The 15,037-nt window shown below is 50.0% G+C and overlaps 1 protein-coding gene across 9 annotated transcripts in view; it reads left to right on the top strand.

Moving 5' to 3' along the window:
- The window catches only part of ABCC8 (ATP binding cassette subfamily C member 8), an 83,966-nt gene that overhangs the window by 1,405 nt on the left and 67,524 nt on the right, over positions 1-15,037 (top strand). For 6 of the 9 annotated variants that reach the window (XR_004665018.3, XM_008971484.4, XM_034932232.3 and 3 more), the window contains exons 2-6: positions 469-610; positions 5,277-5,398; positions 11,816-11,982; positions 13,597-13,839; positions 14,746-14,934. Coding sequence is in view for 8 of the 9 variants with exons in the window: in XM_008971484.4 (XP_008969732.1) it covers positions 469-610; positions 5,277-5,398; positions 11,816-11,982; positions 13,597-13,839; positions 14,746-14,934 (863 nt within the window). In the remaining variant the exon portion in view is untranslated. The remainder of the gene's footprint in view (positions 1-468; positions 611-5,276; positions 5,399-11,815; positions 11,983-13,596; positions 13,840-14,745; positions 14,935-15,037) is intronic. The other 3 variants (XM_034932231.3, XM_024930812.4, XM_024930811.4) reach the window with 1 other exon arrangement.

The raw sequence follows: 15,037 nt of genomic DNA, 5'->3' as shown, positions 1-15,037 counted from the left end.
AGCATTTTGGTGGGCTGTGACAGGAAGATTGCTTGAGTCCAGGAGTTCGAGACCAGCCTGGGCAACATAGTGAGACCCCCCCCCCCCCGCCTTTCTACAAAAAATTAAAAATTAGCTGAGCATGGTGATGTGCGCCTGTAGTCCCAGCTACTCAGGAGGCTGAGGCGGGAGGATCACTTGAGCCTAGGAGATCAAGGCTGCAGTGAGCCGTGATCGTGGCACTGCACTCCAGCAGAGGCAACAGAGCAAGACCCTGTCTCAGTAAAAAGGTGTGGTGGGGGAGGTACCTGCATAGGACCAGGCTGAATGAGTTGGACGTTTAGTTTGTGTGTACCAGCCTTGGGGATCCTCATGTGTAGGTGTCACCCTCACCATGGACCCAATGCCCAAGCACCTTTCTGGGGTTCATGCACCCTCCTCCTCCTCCAAGTGGGCAGGCATCCTGCCTCTGACTGTCTCTCCCTGCAGGATGGGGAAGTCAGAGCTCCAAGGTGCACATCCACCACAGCACATGGCTTCATTTCCCTGGGCACAACCTGCGGTGGATCCTGACCTTCATGCTGCTCTTCGTCCTGGTGTGTGAGATTGCGGAGGGCATCCTGTCTGATGGGTGAGTGACTGTCTGAGGACTCAGGAAAGTGAATCTGCTCCAGGGTACTTCCTGAAAGGCCCAAGGAGATCCTAGCTCACCTGCATTCCACAAGCCCATGTCTTTTGTTACTACATCCAGCAGCTCAGTGTCTTCTATGTGCCAACCTCTCTGAGCTGGGCACTGGATGCAAGTGAGTCCCAGGCCCTGCCATCAGTCCAGGAGAGTAGAGGGAACACGGATCTGCATGCCAAGTCCCAGTGAAATAATGCTAGAGCCTATTAGAATGCCACAACTCCAGTGAAAAATGTCTGGCCTCTTCTACAACCTGCCGGAGTTACCTTCTGGGAAAAAAAAAAAAATCTAACCATGCCACCCACTCTTGCATAAGACCTTTCCTTGGTTCTCAGCTGTTTTGAAGATGTGGTCTCAGATCCTCAGCTCACCATTCAAGGTCTTCGCAGTCAGCCCCACCTATCTCTGGCCTCATTCCCCATGCCCACCTTCCCTTTGGGCCTCACAGCACACTCCTCACACCTCTGCTACAGCACAGATCACACTGTATGTTAAAGTTTATGTCTATTTGCAAAACTGTCTTCAGAGTCAGAAAGGCCTAAGAGTTAGAATCTGAGTCTTGTTCATCTTTGTGTTCACAGTGCAAGGCATGTGATAAACATAAACATTATTCAGTCCATAAACATTTATTGGGTCCTTAGGAGAATGAATGAAACCATGTTACAAATAAGTACTCTGGGAGGTGAGAGGAAGGCAGAGTTGGGCAAGCTCCATGGTTGAGAGGGCTTTGGAGCGGAGTCTGGAAGGGTGACTAGGCTTCAGACACACAGAGGAGGAAGGAGAGAGAGAACTGGTGGTGCCTGAGGGAAGGGAAAAGGCACCAAAGAGAAAAGCAGGTAGGGCTAGGGAGCAGCGCAGGGGCTGGAGCATTAAACACAGGCTGGGGAGCGATGGAGGCTGAGGCTGGGAACCCAGGTTGGGGCATCTCAGGAGGACTGTGAATCCCAGACTGCATGTTTGGGTTGGATTTGGTCAGCAGTTTGGAACAGAAGAGAGATGTCATCAGCATAACACTTTTAGGTGGGAACCTGAGGTGTTCAGCGCAGGCTGGAGGCAGGGAGAAGCTAGAGGTATAATAGAAGCAGGACTTAGCATTGACTGCGGTAGTCTAGGTGAGCAATAACTGCAGACAGAAATGGTGTGTCAGCAGTCAGGGACAGAAGAGGAGCTGGAGCAGCCATCTCACTAAGGAAGAATCCAGTAACCAGCAAGGATGAGAGACTGCCAGGAGAGGGAGTGGTGGAGGAGAGGGATATTTGGCTTGAGTATCTGAGGTCCAGCGCCCCCTGAGCTGGAATCAGATTATACCCAGACTGCACTCCTGCAGCGCTGCCTGGCTCCTGTATGTAGTTGGATGGCAGGGGATAGGCTCCCTCATCCTCCCTCCCGTTCCCCACCTTCCCTTCCCCAATGTCCCTGCATCGTGGCTTCAGCAGTGATCTCTAAAATACCTGCTTGACTTGGAGGCAGCAGCTCTGCCTGCTTATTAAAGTCCCTAGACCAGCAAGAAGACCAGAAGGCATACTGCTACACAAGCACGTGACAACTCCGCCTCCACCCCCACCCCTACACCCCTTCCAAAGTAGCACAAATGCCACAGTGAGCCCTCAGATGGGAAATACTCACCAGATGGTGACAGAGAAAGACACCCCCGCCCTTGGAGAAGGAAGACCTGGGTCTTCAGTGAGCACTGCTGCTGTGTACCAGCTATGGGACTTTGCACAAGTCATTCAGGCTTTCTGGGCCTCATAAGCATTTATAAACATACGATAAAACATTTTAGTTGCCAACTTAAAAATGTGTGAGAAAGTATAAGGTGTTTCAAAATTATTTCAAGGAGTAAAGAGGCAAGAGTTTTGAAGATCCCTGGGCAGGGTGTTGGCTGTTCCCAGTGTGGCCATTCATGACTGCTCTCTGGCCTTATGAAACAAGCATCATAGTCCCTGGCTTGCCTGCTTCATGGGGCTGTGGAGGGTGAAATTCGAGCACGGACAGGGTGCAGAGCCCGGAGTGGCAGAGCACTGGGTAGACTGTGTATTCCGAGAATGTGGGAAACTGGAATGAATCGGTCCAGGGATGCCCTCCTGCTGGCTGTCAGCAGCCCCTCCTGTGTGTGGCTGCACTGCTTCAGCTCAGTGCAAAGGGCCATCTCCTCCCCGGGGCACAGATCAGCTCAAGCTGAGTAATTGTCATCTGGTCTTTGTGAGCTCCTACCCCCAGGCCTGAGTGAGGGGCAGGAAAAGAGCAGACAGGAGAAGTCACAGACCCTTGTGATACCTCCAGTCTAATCCAGCCTGGGTTTTCAGAGCTGTCTGGAAATTTAGGGGGCAGGTGAGTGGGGGCTGATTAAGGCAGCCCTGATTTGATTTAGAGTGAGCCTCATTTAGTGACTAATTAAGCCATCTTAAACCTGTAGGGCTTCCCCTCTTCCTTTGGGTATTATTTCTTGGTGTGATGTTCTGAATTCAGAACAATCAAAACAGTATAAGTTAGTGAAGAAGATATTTTTTAATAACTACAATATTTTCCCAGACCACCATACACTGGATAAAGCCTGTATATAAAACTTTACCTAATTTCTTAACTAATTGAATGTGTATTATTTAACAAAGCAGCTAAAAACTATTCTATGAAGCCATGTCATGAAATATTTAGTTCAATTATGGTTAATCCTCATCTTATTTCGTCTTATAAAATTTTAACATTTCTACCTCCTATTGCAAAAAAAAGCATTTATATCAGCATATAATAAAACACGTCTAGATGTCAGCTTAAAAATATGTGAGAGAGTAGAGGGTGTTTCAAAATTATTTCAAGGAGTAAAGAGGCAAGAGTTTTGAAGATCCCCAGGAAGGGTGTTGGCTGTGCCCAGTGTTGCCATTCATGACTGCTCTCTGGCCTTGTCTGTCTTGTACCTTCTATATTAGTTTGAAGACCTTTTTTGGAGAATATCCACTAAAGAATATCAATATCTACCATTTCATTAAAAAAGAAATGTGGAGTTTGCCTTTTCAAGTTGGTTTGATGCTTATTGATGTTTTCAGGGACCCAGCCTCTTCCCATCTTTCCATACCATCCTGTGTGTGTGTCAGCCTATCTTCCCCATGGTCACAAGGTGGCTGCCTAGCTCCGGGTATTGCTTAGCATGAGCAGAGAGGGCATGCTCCCGACATGCCTCTCCTTTATGACAGAGATCATTCTTTCTTTGACATATCACTGGCCGGAATACGTGGACCAACACTGGCAAAGGAGTATGGAATTGCATGGCTGCTTAAACCAATCACCATCCATTCCCTGGGGCTGGGTATATTGCTGCTGGAGCAAACCTGTGGTCCTCCTGGCACAGAATAAGGGGAAGATACTCTTTGGTGGACAGCCCACATTGCCTCTACACTTGCACCTCAGTCCCACCAGACCCACTCAGGTCACAGGATAGCTCTCCTCATGTCCTTCCTCCTTCTCTGTTGAACTCTTATGTATCCTTCAAAGTCCAGCCTGGTGCCACCTCCTCTGGGAAGCTGTCCTTGGTTGCCCACCCCCTCCTTTGTGCTCTCTCAGTCTCTGTCCATCGGCAGTATCACTTCCCTAGCCTGCTGACTCCAACAGTTAGCTCTGAGCATGGCAGCCCCCTCCATACCATCAGCTTCTCAAGGGCAGGGACCCTTGGCACACTGGATAGAAGTAGCCTGGTGGGCAACAGCAGCACTGAGGCAGCAGGCTGTAGCAGGCCATCTGGGAATGGTGTGGGTACCACAGGGCTGGAGCAGAAAGGGCAGGCTGGGCAGATCTGGTAAAGTGGCTGGAGGCCACATAGCCTGGGCCTTTCGTTCCAGGCTGAGCAGAGTGGGTTTTGCTGTCTGCAGGAGGGAGCTGTGGAAGGGCATGATCACGACCAACTAAGGTGACCCTCCTCACCAGGCCCAGAGAAGACTGAGGCCTGGAAGGAGGCTCTGGCTGCCTCTGGGTCTTACCCCCAGGCCACAGTCCACCCACTTAGAGGCCTCTGTGAGTTAAGGTGAAGAGACTATGAGCTGGTATTGACTGCTCCATTCCGCATCCCGAGAGAGGAGACAAAAATCAGTGACCTTGGAAATGCCTCTTCGTGCCTCAGTTTCCTCACCCCATAAAATGGGAGACTAAGAGTACCCACTCGATGGGGTTTAATGAAGATTAAATGGGTTAACATATATCGCATGCTTAGAACAGTGCCTGGCACAGAGTAAATGCTCCATAAATGCTGACTCTCATCAGTTTGTTATCACAGCCTCTGGGGAGGGTGCCAGTGCTGACTTATGCTGTTCATGTTAAATGGGGCTGTCACTGGGTGAGTTGTGGCATACAGGCCCCTGCACTGTTCAAAAGACCCCAGCAACCCTTGTGCTTAGGGCTCAGCACATAGTAAGGCCTCCAGATCATATACCCAGCTCTACTCCATGTACTGGCAGCTCTGCCCAGCCCATACCCCAAATATGCCCATTAACTAAAGGGCCCTGCAGCCTATAAAGTGATGCTATAAAGGTTCAGTGTTCAGCCTTTGAAATTCAAGGCCTGGGCTGCTCTATTGCAGTACTTAGCATGTCCCCATCCTGTCTGTTTCTCTCTCCCATCTCAGGGTGACCGAATCCCACCATCTGCACCTGTACATGCCAGCCGGGATGGCGTTCATGGCTGCTGTCACCTCCGTGGTCTACTATCACAACATCGAGACTTCCAACTTCCCCAAGCTGCTAATTGGTAGGTGAGGTGTAGGAGGGAGGGGCAGTACCTTCATTCATTTCTTCAGATAATGTTTACTGAGGACTCATTATGTGCCAGCTATTGCTCTAAACAGTAGAGATTTGGAATAGAAAAAGAAAAAAATCCCTGCCTTCATGGAGCTTACAGTCTGGTGAAGGAGGATAGACAGGCAAAGACAGTGAATAAACAAACAAACAAATAGGTGGTGGGGATGCTATGAAGAAAATCAAGCTGAGTAAGGGGTAGGGGCAATGACAATGTTGCTATCTACACAGGATGGTCAGGGAAGGGCTCTGGTAACTGTGGGCATGCAGATATTTGGGGGAAGGTATTCCCTGCAAGGGGAGTGACAAGTGCAAAGTCCTCTGATAGGGATAGATTTGGCAAAGATGTCACTGTGGGCAAAGCCAAATGAGCAAGGGGAAGAGTGGGAGGTGAGGGCAGGCGTCAGGAGAGGAGCGAGCAAGAGTCCCAGGCTCTGGGCCTGAGAGCCTGGGTGAACTGTGGCATCAATAACTGATGTGACAGAGGAGGGGGAGGTGGGCTGTGGTGGGGATAAAGTTTTCTACTGGGGGCATATCGAGTTTGAGATGTCACAGAGACAGCCAACTCAAGTGTCAAGTTGGGCTTTCATGGGGAGGTCAGGATAGGAGCTACACTTTCAGGAGGTGGGCCTTGTAGATGACATCTGAAGCTTGAGCCTGGGGCCGGCTGCCGTGGCTCACACCTGTAACCCCAGCACTTTGGGAGGCCGAGGTGGGCGGATCACCCGAGGTCAGGAGTTTGAGACCAGCCTGACCAACATGGAGAAACCCCCACCTCTACTAAAAATAGAAAAATTAGCTGGGCATGGTGGCACGCACCGGTGGTCCCAGGTACTCAGGAGGCTGAGGCAGTAAAATCTCTTGAACCCAGGAGGTGGAGATTGTAGTGAGCTGAGATCGCGCCACTGCAGTCCAGCCTGGGTGACAGAGCAAGACTCCGTCTAGAAGGAAGGAAGGGAGGGAGGGAGGGAGAAGAAAGCTTGAGCCTGGATGAGGTCACCTGGGGAGAGAAGAGAAAGGCTCTGGGACCAGAGCTTGAGGTTTGCTGACATTTAGAGAGACTCGGGAAGGAGTGCCCACTTAGAGCTTCTGAAATGTTAAATACTGCAGGACTGGGGTCCCAGGCAGAAGCAACAGGATGATGGTTGGTGTTTACTGAGCATGTGCCATGGGGCAGGCTCCATGCCATGTTCCTTACATTCATAGTCCCACAGGCTAATTCCCCCAGCCTCCTTATTGGTATTGTTAATATCCCCATTTTCCAGTGTGGACCCTGAAACTGAGAGGTTAAAAATAATAACGGTAAATACTCACTTTGTACTTACTGTATGCCAGGCCCCATCCTACCTATGTGATATATTAATTCATTTAATCCTTGCAACAACTCTATGAGGTAGGTACCATTATTATTTTCCCTTTACATATCAGAAAACTGAGGCTCAGAGGTTAAATAACTGGCACTAGTCTAGCTCGTCAAGGGGCACAGCTGGGAGTCTAGCATCTGTGCAATCTCCTAATCATTTCTGAGACTGCGTGTCTAAGGGCCCTCAGACTTCGTCCTTGGGGTAAGGGTATCAATCCGCAGGTCTGCCTCTGTGTTGGGGTTCAGCCTGTGTGTCTAAGGCTGGGGCTGTACATCTGGCAGTTAGACTTTGTTCACACTATGTCCTTAAGTCAGACTGATTTTTAGGTATCACAGCATCGAATTGACATTTGGAGTCTGGCACACTCTGTGCTAAGCCGGTGACATCATGGTGTTGTCAGGGAGTACAGAGTGTTTCTTGCACTAGTCACAGGTCTGCCTTTCTGTAGAAGGTGGGATCTGAGCTCCATTAGGATTATCCAGGTGATACCCCTACCCCTAGCCCAGGGGTCCCCACATGAGTATGAATGGGAGCTGGGGGAAGCAGGTTGAGAGGGGAGATGTTAAATACAGGCTTCAGAGAGCCACCCTGCTTCCATTTCTGAAGTAGCTCCTTGTCTGTAGAGAACCCTTCATTAACCACCAGGGCCTGGCTGACCAGTGTCCTCTGGAAACACCCTGTCTGGACATCTGAGGAGTTCATTTTCTCATTCTCCAGCAAACACATAATGTTCTCTCTTTAAAGCACAAGTTATCACCCGTGGATGGATTTGTCCTTTTCTAAGGAACAAAGACTAACTCCCTCCATTCCCCTTGGTGGAGTTATCTCCCCTTGAAAGGACGCTCCACAGAGCCAGAAATTCTAGAACAGGGAAAAGTGGAGGGGACGTGCCTGTGAACTGCAGGGACAGAGGGCAATGGGTATTGGGAGAATGGCCGGCCCTCCAAGGGGCTGATGTCTGGCCTGGGTATGGAGTCCCACAGAAAGGGGACCTGTGATGCAGCTTACATTGTCCCATGAGGGAACCATGATCCTGGAACCCAGATGAGGCCAAGGAAATGTTCTCTGAAAAAGTCATATTTGAGCTGAGAACTGAAGGAACTAACTGGGAGAAGGGAGGAAAGAGTGCTTCAGGCAGAGGAAACAGCATGTGCAAAGGCCCCAAGGCAGAAGGAACAAAACACATTAGAAAATTCAGAAGAAGAAGAGTGGCGTGGGTGCAAAGTGGAGGGGAGCTGGACTTTGGGTTTTGTTTGCTTGTGCCCAGGCTGGAGTGCAGTGGCACCACCTTGGGTCACTACAACCTCCGCTTCCTGGGTTCAAGCGGATTCTTGTGCCTCAGCCTGCTGAGTAGCTGGGAATACAGGCGTGTACCACCACACTCAGATAATTTTTTGTATTTTTAGAAGAGTTGGGATTTCACCCTGTTGACCATGCTGGTCTTGAACTCCTGGCCTTAAGTGATCAGGTCTCAACTTCCCAAAGTGTTGGGATTACAGCCGTGAGCCACCGCACCCAGCTGGAAGGTCATACCACAGATGTTGGCCTTTATCCCAACAGCAATGGGAAGTTGTGTGTGTGTGTGTGTGTGTGTGGTTTAACATGTTTAACATAAAATTTATCATCTTAACTGTTTTTAAGTATAGTGTTCTGTGGCATTAAGTATATTCACAACCGGGCATGGTGGCTCATGCCTGTCATCCCAGCACCTTGGCAGGCCAAGGCAGGTGAATTGCTTGAGCTCAGAAGTTTGAGACCAGCCTGGCCAACATGGCAAAACCCTGTCTCTACAAAAAACATAAAAATTAGCTGGGCGTGGTAATGTACACCTGTAGTTCCAGCTACTTGGGAGGCTGAGGTGGGAGTATCATGGGAGGCTGAGGAGAGAGGATAAGTTGAGCCTGGAAAGTGGAGGCTACAGTGAGCCAAGATTGTGCCACTGCACTCCAGCCTGGACAACAGAGTGAGACCCTGCCTCAAAAAACGAAAAAAAAGGATATTCACAGTGCTGTGTAGCCATCACCACTATCCATCTCCAGAACTTTTTCATCTTCCCAAGTTGAAACTCTGTACTCATTAAATGATAACTCCCCATTTCTCCCTCCTTACAGCCCCTGGCAACCACCATTCTACCTTCTATCTATGAATTTGAGCACTCTAGGTACCTCACCTAAGTGGCATCATACACTGTCTTTTTTTTTTTTTTTTTTTTGAGATGGAGTCTTGCTCTGTTGCCCAGGTTGGAGTGCAGTGGTGCGATCTCGGCTCACTGCAACCTCTGCTTCTCTGGTTCAAGCGATTCTCCTGCCTCAGCCTCCTGAGTAGCTGGGACTATAGGTACCTGCCACCATGCCTGGCTAATTTTTGTATTTTTAGTAGAGATGGGGTTTTACCATATTGGCTAGGCTGGTCTCAAACTCCTGATCTTGTGATCTGCCCACCTCGGCCTCCCAAAGTGCTCGGATTACAGGCGAGAGCCACCATGCCTGGCCTATTTGTCTTTTTATGACTTGCTTATTTCACTGAGCATAATGTCCTCAAGGTTCATCCATGTTGTAGCATGTATTGAAATTTCCTTCCTTTTTAAGGCTAATATTCTACTGTATGGATATGCCACATTTTGTTTATCTATTTGTCTGTCAATGGGTTGCTTCCACCTCTTGACTCTTGTAAATAGCACTGCTATGAACATGGGTGCATTGAGGGGTTTTCAACATAATCATAATAATTGCTTTATGGAGACCAGCTTGGAGGAGAACAAGATGGGGAGGAAGTGCGGAAACCAATGAGAAGGCTCTCAGGGTATAGCGGGAATACGGAGGACACATGATGATGCCTGGACTTAGGTGGTACCACAGGGATGGAGAGAAGTAGATAGATTCAAGCTATTTAGGACGTGAAATAGACAGCATTTGTTAATGGGAGAGGTGTGGGGCAAGGGAGAAGAATGGAGGGAGAAGGAGGAGTAATGGGAGCTCACCAGCAGCCCCCATGTTATGCCTCTTTCCTTCCTTTTCCTTCTTCTCTCATCAGGCATTCAGCTTTTGCTGAGTACTTCTGTGTCTGACAACAGGCTGAGCACTCAGCACTGCAGGACAGGACTATGCAAAAAACCTCTGGGCCTAGTCCTGGGTGCACTGCTAATTCCCTGTGTGACCTTGCACAAGACATCCAAGCTCTCTGAGCCTCCGATTCCCCACCTGGGCAGGAAGAGTAAGTCCCTGCCTAAGTCATAGGGTTGTAATGAAGAGCAAAGCAGACCATATCTGTTAAGTGTTAGGGACAAGACAAGCATGAGGCATATTTTCAAGTCTCGGCTCCTGTAGGCAGCTCTCACTAAGGGCTAAAGGGCTTCTGATGCCTGGGATAGAATCTGTCCGGCAGAGTGGAGTGGAGGCAGGGGGACAGCCTTCAGCTGTGGAATTCCTCCAGTCCTAGAGACCAGCCTGAGCTGGGGGACATTATTCCAGTCCTGAGGCGTGAGAGCAGAAGGCAGATGCTTCTGCCCTCCATCCTAATGTCCTCCTGCAGGGACCCAAGGTGGATGGCATTGATGCCCCCGGGTGAGCTCAGCCCTGGGCACATGGTGGGGCCCAACATCTCAACCTGTTTCCTAACCCTGAGCCAGGCAGGACAGATCCCAGATTTGTGCCCAAGAGATGCTCTGGCATCCATGCCCAGGCCCACATAGGGATAGAGGGCAGGGTGAAAGTCTCTCTCCCTCACTTGGGTCCTCTGGAGAGGGGCTCTGTGTCATGAAGCTGACCTTATCCGCATCTGGTCTAGGAGGGAGGAGGGAAGGAGCTGCCAGTGCTAAAATCTCCCCCACCCTCAAAGGGGGACTTCACAGGTTATTGCTGGTTTTGGTTGTTGGAAGCTGACAGTGATTTATTGGCAGATTGAAGTGAGTGTGTGTGCGAGAATTTAGGATAGAATCTACTGATAGCTTCTGAGGTTTACCTTCCCCAGGTCTTAAATCTGGAGATAATAAAAATATAACAGCTAATGTCCAAAGAGCACCCGCTGTGTGTGAGGCTCACTGCACTAAATGCTTTCCATACGTTTCTCACAAGAACCTTCTAGGTAGCACTATTATGATTCCCACTTAATGGATGAGGAAACTAAGCTCTAGAAGGCTAAGTGACTAATCCAAGGTCACACAGCTATTATGTCACAGGCTCTGAGCCCAAGTGTATCTGGCTGCGGAGCCACCACCACTAACCCCTGTATAACGCTGCCTCACGGAACTGTGGCTGGCTCTTTCCGTATCCCCCATGCCCCTGCTCCATCATCATGCTATGGTGGGCTCTGAACTGTGAGGACAGGGACCCAGGCCTTCACCCTCTCTCTGTCCCTAGCTGCCAGTGCACTTGGGCAAGGTCACATCCTATTTCTGGGCCTCAGTTTCCTCATCTGTAAAATGAAAGGCTGGATTGAATGACCTTTAAGATTTCCCTCACTTGGAAATTCCACAAGTAAGTCATTATAGCATGGAGCTTGCATGCATGGGCTCCAGCGTCAGGCCAGCCCAGCTCTGCCAGTTAATGGGTGTGTGGCCTTGGATCTGTTACCTAACCTTTCTGAGCCTCATTTCCTTTGTCTGAGAAATTGGGGGTGACGGCAGTGTACTTTCTTTGAAAAGTTATGGTGAGGAATAGATGAGATCATGTGTTTAAAGTGCTTACTTGGCACAGTGCCTGTAACTTAGTTAAATTCAATAAATAAATTTCCCATTCTTCCCATGATCATTTATTTTTAAGGGACATTTGTCTGACCAGTTTGATTTATGAGGTTATTGGTGTTTTTCATGAATGTTAAGACGTATGTGCGTCATCTTAGAGTCATGCACTCTGATATATTCACACGTGCACATCCCCTTACTCGGAAATGTACACACCCAGGCACTCTTATTCTGTCTCCTTCTCTGCCACATACTTGCACACATTATGTGAGTGTACACACATGATGCACACACGTCTCTGCGATCTTCCATCTCTCCTCGGCAGCCCTGCTGGTGTATTGGACCCTGGCCTTCATCACCAAGACCATCAAGTTTGTCAAGTTCTTGGACCACGCCATCGGCTTCTCGCAGCTACGCTTCTGCCTCACAGGGCTGCTGGTGATCCTCTATGGGATGCTGCTCCTCGTGGAGGTCAATGTCATCAGGGTGAGGGTAAGCAGGCCACCTGGGCCAGGGTGGGGTGGGAAGCAGAGGCTCTGGCCTCTGTCCTGCCCTGGGTTCGGGCCCCCACCCTGCTTCTCAGCCAAACTGAGAAGGGATCAGCTTGTTTTACCTGCCCGTGTAAAGGGGAGTGGGGCCGTGGCGGAAATTTCAGGATAGACACTGCATCTGGCCCACGTGTGCTCTACCCCAGGCTCCCAGAGGGAGAGCGGGGTGATGGGTGTGTTCGCTGAGGTTGGCGGGTGACTTTCCATAGAAAGGGAAGATAAGCATCAGGCACTGGCCTCTCCTACTTTCTTTCTTCGGGGGTGGGGGACTTTGCTTTAATGTATTCATATCGTCATGCTCGTAAATGAATGAGTAAGTGTTTTGTTTTCCTTTCTGTTTGCTCCCGCCTCCCTCTCTCTTCCTCACCCCAGACTCCAACTTTCCCCTTCCCCTGCCCCTACCTCCCCAGGCAGCCCAGACTAATGAACTCGTTTGTCTTTCCCATGCTTTGTTTTTATTAGTATAATACCATATATGTCTGTCTAAATAAATACCTATTCAGGTTTTTTCCTCTCAACACAAGTGAATATGTAGGTTTCCCCCACGGTATTTATCTTGTAAGAGTGGGATCATATTATGCACTGTTTTCTGCACTGTGCTTTTCTCACCCAACAAATATCTCTTGGGACTCCCTCCAAGCCATCTGATATGGCTAATTCCGTTTTCTTAATGGCTGCATAATATTCCATCGTATGGATGAGCCATAATGTGTTCAGCTATTTCTCTATGGATGGGCATTTACTTTGTTGCCAAGTTCTTGCCTTCATGAATAACGGTGTGTTGAACATACTTATATATTTATGTATTGCTGCTTTTATTTCTATGGGAGAGAGTCCAAGGAATGGCGTTGCTGGGTCAAAGGGTCTGTGTATTTTAAATTTTGATCAGTGTTACACATTGCCTTCCAGAAAGACTGTAATCTGCCAGCAATGAGTGAGAAAACCCTTTCCCTGCCTTCCAACCAGCAGTGAGGGCTACAGCCCTTTCGAACTTGGACTGCCTGCATTTCTCTGACTCTTCTGCTTTTAGTTGGTGATCTGCAGGGCACAAAGCTCCTTATGTGTCCCCCCCTCCAGTGACCCTCACAGGAACCCTGTGATGCAAGCACCATCCCCTTTATAGATGAGGAAACATTTTAGATGAGGCTTGTCCAAAAACACCTTGCTAGTAAGTGGAGGAGGCAGGATTCAAAACCAGGTCTGCATGACTTGGAGTTCTGTGAACTGTATATGAAACATGGTGGTATCCTTAGATCTGTGGAGAAGACAGCATATGAGAGATTCCTGCTCCTCCCCAACCCAACCTAAACCCAACCCAGCCTAGCCATGGGGGGTTCAAAGTCGACCTCAATGAGCAGTTACAAAGTCAGGATGCCCTGACATTGGTGGCCAAGAAGTGTTGGGGAATCCTTTTCCTGGTAATAATTACAGGCGAAAGATGGCCCCATCTGTTAGAGATCAAGTGTGGAATATCACAACCCCAGATCCTTGCTGGGGCAAGGTAGGGAGTGGTGAGAAGTTGGACTTACCCATCCCCCATGGCCCATGTGCCCCACAGAGATACATCTTCTTCAAGACACCGAGGGAGGTGAAGCCTCCCGAGGACCTGCAAGACCTGGGGGTACGCTTCCTGCAGCCCTTCGTGAATCTGCTGTCCAAAGGCACCTACTGGTGGATGAACGCCTTCATCAAGACTGCCCACAAGAAGCCCATCGACTTGCGAGCCATCGGGAAGCTGCCCATCGCCATGAGGGCCCTCACCAACTACCAACGGCTCTGCGAGGCCTTTGACGCCCAGGTGGTCAGTGGGGGCACAGCCACACCATCTATTCCCTGCCTTCTGGTTTAGGGTCACAGAGAGGGACCTCAAAGGGCATTAGGTCAAAATCCTGGTGGGACAAGAGGGGAAACTGAGGCTGGTGAGGGGAAGAAGCTTGCCTTAAGTCACACAGTGAACCAGGGACAGGTGCAGGGCTGAGGATTCATAGGACAGGCACAGTTGGAATGGCCCTTACCGTTTAGGTCATCTAGTCCAACGTCCTTATCCAGATGGGGAAACTGAGGCTCTGAGAAGGGAAGTGACCCCACTGGACTCTCACATCCCTGTGCTCTTTCCTCTGGAGCTTACTGACTATAAAGGTTGGAGTGTTCACTTGATTTGGAGCAGAGGTGTTAGTGGCCTGATCCTTATGGTAACTCTATGAGTTGAGCCAGACAGGAATCTCCCCATATCACTGAGGAGCAAATTGAGGCCCTGAGAAAGGCTGTGACCTGCCCAGAGCTGGCCACAGCTGGCAGGCGGCAGAGGCAGTCTCCTGGCTCCCAGTCCAGTGCTCCTTCACTTCCTCTGCCCTCGCACCAGGGCAGTTGCTGAGGCAGACACGGTGGCAGGTGGTAATGAGTGAGTGTGGCACATGGCCACCTCCTCATTCCAGTGCTGTGCTCATCACATAGTCCCTGACCAGCTGTGTGACCTTGAGCAATCATCTGGCCTTAGTTTCCCCATCTAGACCATGTTGGTGTTGATAGGGCCCTCCCAATTGTGCACTTGCTGATTCCATGATCTCTTCCTGGAGTTCACCTATTTGCAGAGGATGTGACCACTGGGTTTCCCCAGACAACAGGAGCTAGGGGCATCCTGGGAGGCTAGGCCCAGCCGTGAATGAGCCCTCAGGCACTCTGACCTGGCCATGGTCTCTCTGGGCAGCGGAAGGACATTCAGGGCACTCAAGGTGCCCGGGCCATCTGGCAGGCACTCAGCCATGCCTTCGGGAGGCGCCTGGTCCTCAGCAGCACTTTCCGCATCTTGGCCGACCTGCTGGGCTTCGCCGGGCCACTGTGCATCTTTGGGATCGTGGACCACCTTGGGAAGGAGAACGACGTCTTCCAGCCCAAGGTAGGCAGCCCCAGGGGTAGGGTGAGGCACCCTCTAGATGGTTTTCAGTGGTTTCTGAGAGTGCAACAGGCCAATGTGTGTGAGCCATGGCCACACTGGAGTG

Source organism: Pan paniscus, chromosome 9, assembly GCF_029289425.2.
Source record: "Pan paniscus chromosome 9, NHGRI_mPanPan1-v2.0_pri, whole genome shotgun sequence".
Taxonomy (NCBI): Eukaryota; Metazoa; Chordata; class Mammalia; order Primates; family Hominidae; genus Pan; species Pan paniscus.
The sequence above is the reverse complement of the archived record's forward strand: the minus strand, read 5'-3'. Positions and strand labels throughout refer to the sequence as shown.